The sequence below is a fragment of the Solenopsis invicta genome, chromosome 5 (assembly GCF_016802725.1).
Source record: "Solenopsis invicta isolate M01_SB chromosome 5, UNIL_Sinv_3.0, whole genome shotgun sequence".
Classification (NCBI taxonomy): domain Eukaryota; kingdom Metazoa; phylum Arthropoda; class Insecta; order Hymenoptera; family Formicidae; genus Solenopsis; species Solenopsis invicta.
In genome coordinates, this window is record NC_052668.1 from 12,737,342 (window position 1) to 12,753,719 (window position 16,378).

At 31.4% G+C, this 16,378-nt stretch overlaps 1 protein-coding gene across 5 annotated transcripts; it reads right to left on the reverse strand.

Moving 5' to 3' along the window:
• Nucleotides 1-5,448: 5,448 nt before the first annotated feature.
• LOC120357801 (glutamyl aminopeptidase-like) lies at nucleotides 5,449-16,305 on the reverse strand. 5 transcript variants are annotated; one of them, XM_039449343.1, is made up of 15 exons: nucleotides 14,960-15,065; nucleotides 12,113-12,439; nucleotides 10,216-10,657; nucleotides 9,937-10,084; nucleotides 9,550-9,823; nucleotides 9,234-9,404; nucleotides 9,069-9,166; nucleotides 8,851-8,985; nucleotides 8,438-8,736; nucleotides 8,291-8,376; nucleotides 8,074-8,198; nucleotides 7,703-7,915; nucleotides 7,391-7,631; nucleotides 7,170-7,302; nucleotides 5,449-7,096 (listed from the first exon to the last, which is right to left on the reverse strand). In XM_039449343.1, the coding sequence occupies exons 2-15, from the start codon at nucleotides 12,327-12,329 to the stop codon at nucleotides 6,706-6,708; spliced, it is 2,973 nt and encodes a 990-aa protein (XP_039305277.1). In that variant the 5' UTR covers nucleotides 12,330-12,439; nucleotides 14,960-15,065; the 3' UTR covers nucleotides 5,449-6,705. The 5 variants fall into 5 exon arrangements, with proteins under 5 accessions (XP_039305277.1, XP_039305280.1, XP_039305281.1 ...); XM_039449346.1 differs by lacking the exon at nucleotides 14,960-15,065 and adding an exon at nucleotides 14,844-14,865; XM_039449347.1 differs by lacking the exons at nucleotides 12,113-12,439; nucleotides 14,960-15,065 and adding exons at nucleotides 10,798-10,886; nucleotides 11,048-11,448.
• Nucleotides 16,306-16,378: the final 73 nt, after the last annotated feature.

The window sequence follows — 16,378 nt, forward strand, 5'->3', positions numbered from 1 at the left end:
ATTCTAATAATTTTCAATCTCTTCCTCTCAACGTGAATTCTTAATATTTTTGCCGCAATTTAAAACAGAGGAAGTATCCATAGGGCTTTGACCAATATTTCAAAACGACAGAGAGACTTTTATTTCGTCGTATTGCTGTCATGTAATTCTGTGCACGGTTAATGCGAAACAGTTAAACGTTTCGGAATAATAGCTACCAACATTACGAAGAGAATTTCGTGAAATTCCCTGAAGATAAGCGGTGATTCCTTTTTTTATGATCACCGGGTGGATCTTTGAGGACCGTTGGTCGAGCCGTGAAATCATCCGGTCGTTGGACTGCATCAGCATGTTCGTTGACATGCCCTTTCTTTGTAAATTGTTTGTCGATCCTATCAAAGATCAAAATTGCAGCGGTTGCTGACGCGATGAGTCGAAAAAATATTGGTTCTAACGATGTCGTTGATTCCTGCTGCGAAAAGAGCTAAAGAAGAGTAAGTTGAGCAAAATGCACTGGGATGGGATCAAGCGCACGATCGTGATCGAATTGAAAATTAGCATTCTGCTTGCTCTTGTGTACGTTTGCATAGCAGGAAACAGTCACGTAGGCGGAGAGAACTGCAGATACATTTGTAAACCTGAAATGAAAGAGTCGGTGCGTCAGCGAGAGTGCATTAGTAGAGAATCCACATTCGGAACAAGGAAAATTGTAAGACTATAAGAACTGAATAGGTTGAGATTAACCGAGACTATAGTTTTGTTCTACTTACGAACGGAACAAGATAGGAGACGAGAGAGGAAAATCTCTTAGTAAAGTCTTGGCGAAGCCTTAGCGATCCTTTTTAATGCGCTGAAATATCTTCGTGGAAGGTAGAGAAGAAGACATAGAAGTTGATATTAATTGCTCGAGCGACATTCATCTCGTCGTCATTTTTCTTGCGAATTACCACAATCTTTTTAGCTCCCGTGGAGTCTTGATCATGACCACGAAGTGACGCACGAACGCATTCGAAGGGCACCATAAACATAGCTGCGACGTCATTGGAAGAAAATGAGAAATAAGTGCACAGCAGCTGTCAATTATATTATAAACTGTCAAACTACTTTCAACTGGTTCCAATCTTATCTGGACATATTGGATATTAATCGCGATAAAGTTATTTTAAAATGTATTTGTGATATACATGTTTATAAAATTCTGTAATATACTTTACAGTTTTTAAGAAGTAAACTTTTATAGAATTATATGATTTTCTTTGAATTAGCATAAATATTGGAAAGAGAATCTTACAGAAAAATAGATCTATAATTAATCTGTACATAAACCTAATTATTAGAAAATGTCCCCTAATTATTGAAGATGTGAATTTTTACTCTGATAAGTTCTCTCTCTTTTTCTCTCTTATCGTTTCCCCCCTACTCATTTACTATATTTTTTAAATGAAAATATATTTTGTGACCCTTTATAACTATTTTATATCTTTATAAAATAGTTATAAAGGGTCTCATTGTCAAATTAAATTTTTAAATCCTTCAATCTTCAATTTCTGAACGCATTATTAAAATACTTTGAAAAATCATCAATTTAACTGATAATATAATATTTAAACACATAATTTTTTTATTACTACTGTTTTGGCAATGATTTAAGATAGTGTGAATGAAAAGCGATTTTTATCAGTTGCAAATGTGTAAAAGATTTGATCAAATGCTGTTTCATGTAGACTTATCGTCAATAAACTTTTAATCGCCGAAATGATTCATCACTTCCGCTGCACGTCTAATGATAATTTAGCAACACATGTGCACCCATAGGAAAACTAACAAGTTGATATGAATCAGTTTCGGTAAACAAGTTGTGAAATAAAAGATACAGAACATCCTCCACATATCGAACCAATAATTAATGCTACAGTAATATGAAATTCTTTAATCTTCAGTATTATTTTTTAATTATATTAATACTCTTTATTAAAATAAAACATTCGTTAAAGCTATAAAAAATTTTACATTTAATAATTTTATTATTAAATATTCCATTTCTTTACATCTTATCAGCAATTTTATTCTTTTATTTTACTTGCTTTTCATTTTATTAACTGCTTACTTCTTAAAAACTATACTCCTAACATTTTTTCTGGGAAAAATCGATTTCAAATTCGCTGGAAATTCTGTTACTAATGGTCTCTCCGAGACAAAAGAAACAACAACTTTGCGTAATCATTTAGAAAATTTGTAGCGTTTGTTCCAATAAAAAACAGATGCTTTTTTTGTCGTAAGACTCAAGAGAAACGTTACTGGAGTCTTTCGACAAACTGACGCATTTTTATATAGCAAAAATGGCAAATATTATTGATGTTTTACAAAATACACGAACAAAGAAATTGTACATTTTAATTACAGCTATATTTGAATTCAAACAAATGCATTTCTTAACCTTTCGTGATAAAAATACTTTGTCAGTTGAAATTAGATTAAAATTTTTGTAATTGTGAAGTTTAATGTAAATTTGGATAATTTACAAGTTGAGTAATATCGAATTATACGAATTCTCTTTTTGTGAAACTTTAAGTTCCAAACAAGTGATTGTTTTACACAAAAAGATATGTTAATTGTGATATATATTTTTTAAATGTAAAATAGAATTTTGTGGTATGTGTATTATGTATTTTTTAGTCCAATAAGAATGTAAATTGTTAATAAGATTGTAATCATTTATCTTTAAACACGTTTTATATATATGTATATATATATATATATATATATATATATATATATATATATATATATATAATATATACACACGTACATATATACACACATAAATTTTACAACAATAGCACGAAAGGCAATATAGTGTTTATTAGAACATTTTATTGTGAGTGATATTATTGAGTAATGTAATGTAATGGATAGGAAATTTTATTATAGGAGAAGAAATCCATTCGTCTTGTTCCGTGCGAAGCATTTTGACTCTCCCAAAATATAAATTGATTGAAAAATCTCGTCGGGGAATGAAAAAGATATATAAATAGTAGAACGTAATAATGGAGAGCTTTCTTCACGTGAACTTTTGACCGGATTCACCTATCACAATACATAAGCAGTAGATGAAAGCGTATATGAGGAATACGTCGGTGAGCAGGCAAGAGAAATTAAAAAGAAAACTTGATTTAGAATTAGAGATTAGACGAGGAGAGTTTGCGATTATCGAGGTATGGTGTCGAAGTGAAGAAAAAAACTTGGCCAATTATGCTTTTTGTTCCGTAAATTGGAAAGAGTACACGCTATAGGTATGGTTCCGTATGTTTCATTTAGCTACAAAATTTGCCATGGGTGTGTAATTAGAATTTTCGATCGAATTTATTATCGTCCGACTAAAATTTTTGCTGCGATAAAGCGAGATAGAAGCGCCAACAGATGACCGTAAGTGATCGTAGAAACTTTTCTTATTTCTGTGATTTTAGTCAAAGTAATATAGGCATGTGTGTATGCAGGATTTCAGGTAGTCAGAGGGAGGGGACGGGGGGTAGCAAAGTTTCAGCTTTTTTTAAAATCTTTGATAGTTTTAATTATTAAAGTTTTTTTTTAATTTCATCTTTTTGTAATACTCTTATTTTTTTCATCTCTCCTAAGGAATTAAGCATAAACTGTCTCACACCGTTTTGGTCAATTTAAGTGTTTAACTTTGGTCGTAAAAATCATTTTACTAATTTAATTAGAGAAAGAGAGAAGGGATGGTGAAACACAATTTTATTTTTTTTTAAATAATTCAGTAAATATTAACGCATTACAATTCTTATCAACACTGGTTTTAGTCAAGAGTTCTATCACTTACTATATAAGAACAAATGTAATTTACAATTTATTGAAGAAGGAAGAAAAGAATGTGTTTGTGAGATAGCACGGGTGTCGTGGAATACTTACAATTAATGTCATGAAAGGCAACTTTAATTATAAAAAAATCACAAATCAATGATTCTTCGTAAATTTTACACTAATGCCACAAAACAAAGTGTGCATTTTATAAAATATATTAAAAAAATATATATTTTTTTTAATAAATTTTTTTACTGTTAGTAAGCATTGCGCAATGTTCACTATGAGGTTATAAAGACGCAAGAGCAGTTTTACGCTCGTAATGCAAATGGCTCACGACCATTTCACGACCCCTCTCACGACAGGATATAACTTTATAAACCGAATGCATGCACACGTTACGGCACACATTCAATTACATTATTACAATTCAGTTACATTATTTGAAAGTCACATTTAAGGTTTTCAAGCTAGATTAAAGTTAAAAAATCAATATTTAACATATTTTCCAAAATTAAATTTAGAGAGTACAAATTACTGCTACTTGCAAAATTGAAATTCAACGTTTGCCAAAACGCAGGAAAAATCAGTGACTAGTAACCTACAATGTCTAAATACACTGTAATAATGTAATTTTAACGATTGCTCTTAGAATTCAATACGAATTATACGAGATATCATGATATCTCACCACCTCACACGTATCTCACGACTTTTTCTTTATCTTTTTTTGCTAAAATTGAGAGAAGAGGAGAAGAGGAGCAAGCAACTCACCTCCCTTTGTATGTCTATGAATATAAGTACATACACTTTCTCAAAAAGAGGGAATTCGATGTCTCTCGACAATGTTATCACGAGTTAGTATTAGTATTATTTTAATTGGATGAAAGAGAATGAAATTAACTAATTAATGGTATTTTTTAACTGTAGGATGATTTAGGCGTTTCTACCCCGTTCGTAATTTCAATTTCACGTTATTTGAACCATCGTTCTGTGAACTAATTGATGCTGTAGAATGGACGTTTTTCACGGTATGGAGAGTGAAGGGTACGAAGCAAGTCAACAGTTAATTACAGAAAAATAATTAAATACCTTAAACCTTATAGTTGGACATTAGATTAAATGTTATAAAAATATAATACACCATCCGGAATAATTTGAAAATGATTGATAATTGTCACATAAATAAGTATCTTCTCGAAACGTTTTTATCAAATTAAAATCAATATTTATAGAAGTACATAATACCTTAATCAGAATCTGACATAGTAAGAATATTCTAAAATATTACATGGAAGAAAATTAACAATTTAATAAAGTATATCATAAAAAAGTGTTGCGCGCATGCTCGTTACGAAAGATATTTTTTCGCGACTACCTTTATTAAAAACGCTATCATTATTTATATTGGCGCTACAGAGTTGCTACGTATTTCATTAGTTGTTTAATCAGTATTCGTCATACTCGAAATGTCACAATGCTGCAAAAGAGCCCCTCCCACTGTTTACGTAACGTTAAACCGATACGTGCATCAGTTTAAAATCTGTTTTATGTCTCGGATTTGTGCGTTATATTTTTCTTCACCAGAGTCTATTCGGATAATGCAGAGTTCTTGATAGTGTAAAAAAAACAGCAATTCATATATCTCTACGTTGCGTTTTATCGATAAGATACAAAATGTTTTCTATCTCGTAAAAGTACTTTCACAGCCAACCGATATCCCTCATATCGAGAAATGTAATCGACAATTCCTGCACGTAATATTTTCGACTTCTATCATAAACTGAAATAACAAGACGGATTGCTCTATTTCATATGGCTAAAATTTTGATCACGTGCGCAACTTGACCACAATTAACTGCGCAAATAAATTTTTAAATAAATCTGCATTTCAAAAATGGATCGTCCATTCATTTATAAAACAATTTTTCTAGAGAGAGAGATATTACACATTGTGTAAAGCGAGAAACAAGCTCGCGAACAGTATTACGATGAATTAAAACACTTTTACCTCATCCCTCTAGATTATCTTGTTAACCATAACTGGCCAATCGAATGTGTATTAAATCAATTATAAGAGAAATAGGACGTAATACAATCGATCTCATAATAGATCCGACCTTCCTGAAATTTTATGTCTTATTTATCCCTTAAAATCCATTCTATCCGTTTTGTCACGTTTATACCCAGGTATAATATACAGCCAACTTTGATTGCTTAGAACATTGATAAAAACATATTTAACAATTCTTTTTTTTTTATTTGAAACGCCAGACACTAAGGAATGCGGTACCAAGTGAATGCATGTATTTTTATGTAAAAAAAAAGTAAACAATAGTTACAAAGAAAACGTTTTAAAAAAGGCCCGAGTATGCCAGAATGGATTTTAAGAGCTAATAAGAATTAGAGGGAAAAGAATCATTAATTAACAGTATAAATATGCTATATTTAATTGCAAAATTATATTTCTATAAAATTGTATATATTTCAGTATCAAGATTTGTAAATGCGTTGCATAAAAGGCATATGCTTCGCGCAAAATGCATATTAACGCCTTGGTATTTAGAGTACTTGATAACCACACTACCACGGGATAGACGTGACAGACCAAAAGATTTGATCATAATGTAATTTCGGAGTATCTGAAGACAGGTTTGTTGTCCACTATATTTAGAGACAAGAATGTTTCTCTTTTTCGTTCCAAAGAACAACTGTTCTTTACAATAATATACAAATAATATACAAAATTACAATTAATTATCATTGTATGTCTATGACTTCCAATGATTGAGGCGTGTAACACCAAAATTTAAAAAAAAAAGAAGATGCATAACGGTTAAAAATCGGTATATTTTATATTTTTTCGACAGCCTTGTCAGCATATTGAAATACTTTTTTTTGGTACGTTTAACTGATCGTCTTAGCTCCACTCGACCAGTTGTGGATCAACCAGTTATTGATATTTTTAACATTTCTATCGACCCATTTGATATTCTTCGAAACTGTTTCGAGAGTTTTGGCTCGACCGGCCGCACCGGCACCTGCTTCAGGATATTTCGCGAAGAAGTCTTTTATCTCGTTCAGCCTAGTTTCTGTAGCAAAAGAACTTGTGATAGATGGTATAAGTTCACCGAGATATCGATCATTCAATGTATATCTTCCGACTAGGAACATCCAGTTCTCGCGCACCCAGTCCCACACTAGTGATGTACCATCGGGATTTTTGGAAATCTTAATCAAGCATTTCAAGAAATCTTGAGTGCGGACATGATCTTCATTCATTGCTCTGGCAATGTATCTAAAAGAGAAGAGAAAAGTTATTTGATTTCAAATAAGAAACACATTTAAAAAATAACCGATTTAGTACTAACTCTTTTAAAATTGTAGTGGATTTTATGCCCGCTAATCCCATCATTATTTTATTTTTCTCGCTGGGATCGCTCTCGTCTTTAAATACTTCGAACATGGCGCGCCACTCGTCCGGATCCGAACGATAACGCATACCTAGTGAAAAATTTTGCGTATCATTAGAATTTCTCAACATACAATCGGACACGGGGAATTGATAATTACATTAGAAAATGTTACTAACCGTAATAATAAATCAATTCCCGAATATCAGGATGTTGTGGTTTCTTTAACAGTAGCCAATCCTTGAAGAGATCTCCTGCTCTTTGCAAACATTTTTCCGAACCCGTTGCACAGGCCAATGCGATTACCGTCGGTCGCACTCTATTGTCAATGTGTGTAGATGGTACTTCTTTTTCAATAGCATCATCAACGGTCCAAGTTACGTCCTCGTAGATGGGGTTTACCAAATTTGCGACGTAAGACTGTCAGCATTATATACATATAAAAATAACTATTGTCATAATAATTTATACATTTTTTATTGCTACGTTACCTTAAATAAATCTGCAAAATACAGCTCATTCATAGAGGTTAACAGAGGAACTATCGCCATGAATTTCGATTTTGCAACCGCCCAAGGAAGAACATTATACTCCTCGGAGAGATACTGACTTAACTCCATTACAATGTTATATTCGATCTTACCGGCATCGGCTAAGCTAAACATATCGTCCAAAAGATTCGCGCGATCCAATGCGGATATTCTCTGCGATAAAAATCGGAAAAAGATGTAATAAGTAAATCGTCAAAAAAGTTTATTAATTAGAAAGCAAGAATAACGAAGTAACATATTAATTGCATTTTTTTAAAATATTGTACATATAATAATTAGTGCATAGAAACGAAAAAGTTGCGTGACTTTACCGTAGGGTGAGACCGAAGTAGGTGTTCGAATGTTTTCCATTCCTCGTCATAATTAACTCGATAATAGCCAACCTGACCAGCATTTAATTTAATCCACTTGGTATTTTCGTCGGCTTCGATCTCGACTGTAAAATATAGAGACTTATAGTGAGTAAAAAAAAAAATAACATAGAAATAATTCGTATATAGATTTTTAATTATAAAATTGAAACTCAACCTTGATTATCATCCTTGTTGAACCATATAAGACTGGGTATTTCGTTTCTGTTAGTGATATAAACGATGGGTATGGTCCAACGATACCTGTAAGATGTACATAATTTTAAAATAAGTTCGGCTATTATCTTAAGATAAGGTAACTTACCCATATTCTGATTTGGAAGGATCAGATTTGACATCTGGATCATCGAGAAAGCGTTCCTGGGTTAATACAAATTTATTCTCTAACTTTTTCACGTTGATAACAGGATAACCTTCTTGTCTCGTCCAAGTGTCCATTACATCTTGTACTTTTATTTCGTTTCTGACCATATCTTGCAAAGCTTTAAAGAGATCTGCCGTCTCCGCATTCTGAAAGGCATACTTTTTCAAATAGGCACTAATCCCACTGAAAAAGACATCAGATCCAAAAAAGTTCTCCATCATTCGGATTATAGATGCTCCCTAAAAACAAACAAAAGTTCAAGTAAATGAAGCGTACAGCAAAAAATTAGTGAAAAATATCAAAAAGCCATTATTAACCAATATAATATTATAAATCTATATAATATTATAAACCTTTTTATAAGATATTCCATCAAAGAAAGATGTAATGTCGTCTGGATTTTGGACATCATGAATTATAGGATGAGAACTCAATTTTGAGTCGGCAACGAATACATTTTGCATTACTTCAACAGGAAATTCTTCCATCTGAAAAAAATATTTAAATAATAAGGTATTCTTATATTTTTATATCAATATTTATATCAAGTTTAGATCATTAAGAAACTAACATAGCCCCGGTTTGGTAGAATTGCATCTGAACATTTAGACGCCATGAATGTAGCAAAACCCTCGTTGAGCCACAAATCATTCCACCATTTCATGGTAACTGAAAAAGAGAGTATACGTTTCTATTTCACGTTAATCCATATAATTAATTGATATAAAATATTTACCAAGATTTCCAAACCACATGTGTGCCAATTCATGGCAAATTACGTTAACGACATCGCGTTTATCATAGATGGAATTATTATGATCATCATAAAGAATTCTTGTTTCTCTATAAGTTACTAAACCCCAATTCTCCATAGCGCCGGATACAAAGTCAGGAATACCAGCCATGTCTGTCAAATAAGTGAAATTATATTAATATATCTAAAATACACAAATACGCTTAAAAATAATTTTATGAAGATTTTTAATTCTATGCATAACAAATTTGATTTCAATCAATAAATCTTATTTCGTAAATTACTGTTGCACATTTACCAAGTTTTGGTAATGGATAATCTATATTGAATAAGTTTATGTAATATTCGATAGCTTTCACGCCAATATTCACTGCGAAATCTCTTCTCGCCTGCGACTGAAGTCTTGTGGTATAGATACTGATTGGAAATTCTTGACCATTCAAGCCTTTTGCCATTTTAGTTGTGCCAATAAAATCATGAATAATAAAACAAGCTAGATACGTTGACATAGGTACAGTTTCTTCAAAGGTCGCTGTTGTTAGACCAGGTTCCGGTGCATTTATTTGCGTATTCTGAAACAAAAAACATATATATATAAACTCCTCAAGAAACTGTTCAAAAATTTTTCAACAGAGAAACGTTAATTAATATTTAACTAAAATTTAACTAAAAATTAATCACGTACCTTTACATTCATATTCGATAAGGCACTGTAGCCATCATCTGTAGGATGTACCAGTTTAACTGAAAACTTTGCTTTAAAATTGGGTTCATCGAAACATGGAAATGCTTGTCTAGCGTAAGTTGGCTCGAATTTGGTAGTCGCAATGTACCTATTGATAAAAAAGATGTATAAGATACACATAATTATATAATTAATTCTATCATATCACCGAATAAAAGATTTAAAAATTTCTCAAAAGTTGTATATATTATTTATTAATAAATAAAACATTCTTATTACCTGGTTTTTTCATTTTCAGGACGTGTATCACTTTTGTCAATCTTATATTTGCTGCTGTAGAAACCGACTATTTTGTCCTTAAGATTTCCATCAAATTCTAGATTTAAGTTATACAATCCGGGATTAATCTCGTTTTCAGTTGATATCACAAAGATTTCATACTTTGTAGGCTTGCTGATGGACGAGATAGAAATTTCATGGTTTTTATCTTGACTTTGCGTTTCTAATGTCACAGATGTGATATTGAGATCCTTTTGATGAAGAGCTATGGTTCTCGTAGTCTTGTGAACATCAATGCGGATTGTTACCTTTCCGGAAAATGTGCCTTCTTTAAGTTTCGGATGCAAATAGAGATCATAATGGGTAGGTACGACTTCTTTTGGCAATCTGAAGCTGTCATTGGGATCAGACATTGTTATAAATGTCTCTGCTGTATTCGAATCTACAAACAAAATTAATATGTGTAATTATTTCTATAAGTGCCCATAAATAATTGTCGCATATCGCGCAAGTAAATATTAGTTTAAATATCGAAGCTGCTATCCTTATATGACTGTTATTATTATATGTGATTGATCTCACGTGCTGATGTAACCAACAAGGGAATGAAAAGTCGGTTATTTTTCCATAATGCAGGTTGAAAGCAAAAATTGTGTACCGGTCGATTGAGCCTAGAAGTTTAAGGAGAGACTATAACCAAATCGAAGCGACGATCTGGTTGAAATATTTTTGGAAAGCGATGTATCATTGCGGCTTGTCAACGAAGTAATGTTTGCAATTGAATACAAATGCAAAATATTTGCTCGAGTTAAATTGGCTTATTGTAAATTACCGCTGTAAAATGCAAAGCATTTTTTAGACACGAGTTTCCTCTCGATCAGCTGATTGCGAAGTCGGAGCGCGGCTCCGATTGGACGCTCCCTTTCTGTCGCATTGATAAACAGCTCGCAGGCATGTACTTACATACACATGTCTACGTCATCTACGTGTCTAATCGATAACTAGAATTTTGAATTTCGAAGGTCACTTCTTACGCAAAAATAATCTCTCAAGATAATAAATCTGATAACAATTAAATTCACAACATCGAGACAACGATCAAGTGACTTTGTTTTTATTCTCTGAAAAGTAAAACGTGAAAAATAAAATGTTTTACTATTGAAGCTAGTGAAGAAATTTTTCCACTTTTCACGTTTTTGGAAAGAAAAAGTTACATGATTACCAGACTTTTATCTAATAACAATTTATTAAATTGTTAATAATTTTTAAATATCTAATTGTAAACTGTAATGTTTTAATGAATATAGGAATTTTTAGTAAATTTGTTTAAAAAATTACTTTTGTAGCATCAATTGATAGCCAACGAAACTTGAATACAATATATTTTTAACAACAGACATAATCTGTCACCATTTTCTTCTGGAAATCTAGGAACTATCTAGTAATTTATGTATACCAATAATCATGATTTGCTGTTTTTGTGGTAAAAGATTCCAACGAATTTTAAAATATCAAGAAGAAAATTTTCGCAGTATCAAATCGAAGATAATAGTCGGAACCTACAAAGGCACTTTTGAATCTACCGCCACACAATCACGAGACTAGAGTACGAGAGGCACGCAAGAAGGCTTGTCACGTTGCTGGCTGTATTGACAAAGCCCAAACACATTGATGAAACTTTCGTTGAATGCGCTACGAATAAACGCCGACTTGTATTTTGCGAACGATTTTGTCATTATTGGTTGTAGAACAAACTTCTTTTTCGAAAACTTGGAGTTCGGAGATATAATTAATAAGCACGACACATTATTATCATACTGTGTAGCAATTACTCCACTGATCATAGAAATTATTCCACTTTGCCACAGATAACAGGTGGATTTTTTTATATTCTCACCGTGTCGACTATGACTTGCTGCCTCGGTTTGGTCTATCAAGGCAAGTAATGTCGCTAGGCAAATTAAACTCAGGGCAAAGCAGGTACCGCAGGTAAAGCAGAGAAGTGTGGAAACGACGTTGTTACTTCGACGAAGTGACTCCGATCTCGTTGCTAATGCCGCGTTGAAGCGAGACGCGCCGCCTTTCGGCCGCCTTTTGACTCTACTGTTGTCCATTATTGGGGTGCACACAACGAGAGAAACCGCGTAAAATTTAATTTACTACCCTCTGTCAGGTCTCAAATACTTTACGCGAGGCGTAAAGCAGATCAATAACCTTTGAACACCTGTAAAAAGAAAAATTGAATATTGTAAAATTAATCCCCAACAGAACATGATGTCATAGGAATATTCTGTTTTTATGCGTAATGTACGAATAATATTTATAATATGCTCAGAATATTTTTATAACATTTTTATAGAATATTATTTTTGTATGTCGTTAGAATATGTTCAGAATATTCGTATAACATCTTTATAAAATATTATTTTTTGTATGTTGTCAGAATATGCTAAAAATATTATAAATACGCTTTGCTACTTATACTTTTTATTGTTTCAACGTTCTAAAGATTCAATCTTGACCTTCCAATGGCCATTTGTTTAATATTGTTAACTCTTTTGTTGTTATAAACAAATTAATACAAAGTATACTACTTTTTTACATTAAACTGATTTGTACTGTTCTAGATAAACGCATATTTTTTTTTTTTTAATAAAGTAGATACCCTAAAAAACAAAATACAATTTTTGTAGATTTTTTATTTTTTACAGGTTTGATTTTCAATAATACGATACAACATAAATTGTTTCTACGAATAAATGTAATTTTGCGTAAGATTTTGAAAGATTTATACTTTATGTATTTATGCACAAATGTTTTTAAGATTGCTGATTTCAAATTTGCTATTAATAGTTTACATTAAAAATGGTACATATAATATGGCGGATCGAATAGATTTAATTTTCAAGTATTTTATCCTTCACACTGAATCCACCATTTTAAATTTTAGTAATCTGATAGTGGATTTTAGTTCAACGATCTCAAAAACCTAATAGTACTGCTTGTACTGGATAGAGACGTGCTATTTTAATCGCAGAAAATATGATACGTCTTTTGCATGTTGCTGAGACATTACTAAATAATTTTAAAATTTTGATTAATTATATACGTTTTACCCGAATAACAAATATTTTAGCAAATATTTCATGTATAAAATTAAAACACAATACGTAAAGACTCTGCAAGACAAAAGTCAAAATAAGAAGCCAATAAAAGCCGATACAAGATCTTCATAAAATATTTTATTATTTGAATAAAATCAAATTTTATACGTTTTGACTCTATTTTAGGTCCTCCTCAGTGAAATTGCTATGAAATTAAAATTGCACGAGATTTACCTTTGCGTTGTTTTCACAAGACAGTCGCTTGACATAGCGAATCTTTGATAGAATCTTTTGATCGATTTTGACATTTTTATACGACGACTATGTATTCCTTTATTACGATATCAATTTGACAAAACTTCACTAGATTGATTGCAGCGGTCTCTTTTGAAAAATTGCTCTACTATAAATGTTTTTTAAAAAAATTAATTTATATTATTTCTTTATTTTGTTGCGATTTCACTAAAGAGGATCCAAAGTAGGGTCAAAATGTAAAGTTTGAATGTTAATAAAATATTACATTTATATAAAGATCTTGTGTTGACTTTTATTTTGTTGGACTTTTATTTTATATACATACATAATATAGTAAAAGTCAATTTTAATTTCTTAAAATTGATCGATTATTTTTGTCATCAGAAATTTTGCTGTTATAACGTATTTCATTAGCTGAAGTGGCTCACACTTAGTGCGTACGTAAATGCAGAAATTTTATTTGAGCTCCAATAGACAGTATCGATTTTAATGCAAAACGCCCTGAAAAAAATGCCACCCATGGAAACATGCTATTAGTTACGTGATAGCAACATGTCATATGTCAATCAGTTGAAATATTGCAACGTAAAGTGCGATGAGTTATAGTGACATACTACGTCTGATGCAAGCAGGTATGCATGACGTGAACGTCTACCCATTTTCCGAATTGCGTAAGCAAAAAGGTTAATAAATAGCTTCGCTAAAATTTGGTTAATTATATATAAAATTGCATTCAGAATAATTTGCTCTGTAATTGTAAAAACAATATTAAAATTAGGTGATTAGTTGCTCTTTCGAGACGCATGATTGGTGAACATGCATAATTGATCAAAATGGGTTTCCATGCTCCAATTTTCCGTGACGCAGATAGCATGAGCGCTTGATGTAGGCAATAAATGACGATACAAACTCTCTCGTTAACTTCTTTAGAAATAAATTATTGCAGTTAAAAGATGCACTGCGTCACTACATAGTTCACTATAGTCCACTGCACTATATGCAAAACAGATTAATGCGTGGTCTGTCTCACAACGTCCGCACGTGTTGCTTCGCGCGTGCAAACTCGCGATTATTAAATGTCAAAACTTTTTGTCGGATTATTTTCTCACAATACTGTTAAAAATTGTTAGCAAGTGTGAATATTTTGTTACACGACTGAAACACGTGCATTTTTTTTCATAAATCAATTCCTCGGCTTATAACACTCTAAATGTTATTTGTTATTTTGCTCCAGATTTATATACTTATAAATGCAAGCGAAATTTTTACCTGACGTTTGCACGATAACGGGAAGTATCGCAGTGCTTTAGTAGCAAAACAAGTTATATACTGAAGTTAGCAGCTGTAACAGTATAAATGAAACTACGAAGTATAATAAAGCCTACCTTGTTCATTCGCGTTTCGTTGGACTCGTGACTTTCGTTTTCAGATTCGACACGCTACCCACGTATCAAGTAGCAAGTCGATTACGATACGAAACACAATTATGCGAATATGCAATTCAATGTAATATTTTTATAGCTGACGTTCTTATCTCAGTGCGTCTGGGAAATTTCCGTGCAGCAAAATATTTTTACCTACCCAATTGATAACAATTCAATTTATTGCTCTTAGCACCTGTATCAACTTTCTCTTTTCTTATCCCGCAGTTTTACGTCACTTTTAGAGAGGTCAAGGCACAATGTGATGCAATGATAATATATAGCATGATGGGAGATTATATATTAATATTTCTTTTCCGGAAGACGATTTTATATGTCTCTTAATTATTGGTTATTCGAAGAAACAGTCTACAATTATTTATAATTAAGAAAATTTGCGAAAATTGTTCAAAATAGATTGTAAAATTTCTTATATAATTTTTTTATAAAAATTGTCAAATCCATTTAACATTACTAAATTAAAACTAAATTAACAATTTTCCTATAGAATTAAATATTACGAGAGAAATATAATTTTATCAATTAATAATGTTTTTTGAAAAATATTCATTTACTTTTTATAGTAATGCGATATGATACGTTATAGATTTCCTCAGTAATTTCCTCTTCCGAACTTTAACGATTTTATTATTACATATTTTGGTTTGAGAATAAAAACATAGAAAATATTTTGAATTTTATTATTCTTTCTTGACAATTACAAATATAATTATTTATAAGAAATTAAAATAACAAATATGGAAATACCAGTCGAAAGCAGTTCTTAGTGTTTAATAATTTTTTTAGGTGAATTTATAAACATTTACAAGATTCCATCGCAAGTTGGCGGATTTAAAAAACACAGCTTTTTAAGAAGAATCCCGGATGTATCATATTATAAAATTAAATTTCTAATCAATTTAATTATTTTTTAATGCAAATTCTTCTAATCCCAAAAAACTGTAAAGAAATTACGAAAAATATTACCTTGATCAATATAACTATTTACAATTATAATAATTGTTTTTTTTATACATAATAATTTTTTTATATATAGTTATTATATATAATTATTTTATATATAATAACTATTTTTTCGCACATACCTATTCTTTGCGTATATATATTCGTTTCCCATGAGCTCTTTCTCTGCACAATAAATTGAAGTACGAGAAACACTAGGCAAAGTACAAAAAACACTACAGGAAATATTTAAATACAACACAGGAAAGACTTTTAAATTAAAAATTAAATTGTGAAATTGTAATTGAAGATCTATTATTTCACTTCTATTATATAGTTTCACTTTTGAGATCTCCTCCTCATTCGAACACCAAAGAGAAACTGCGCGTCTAACAGTTGACGACACGCAAGAGCCGATTC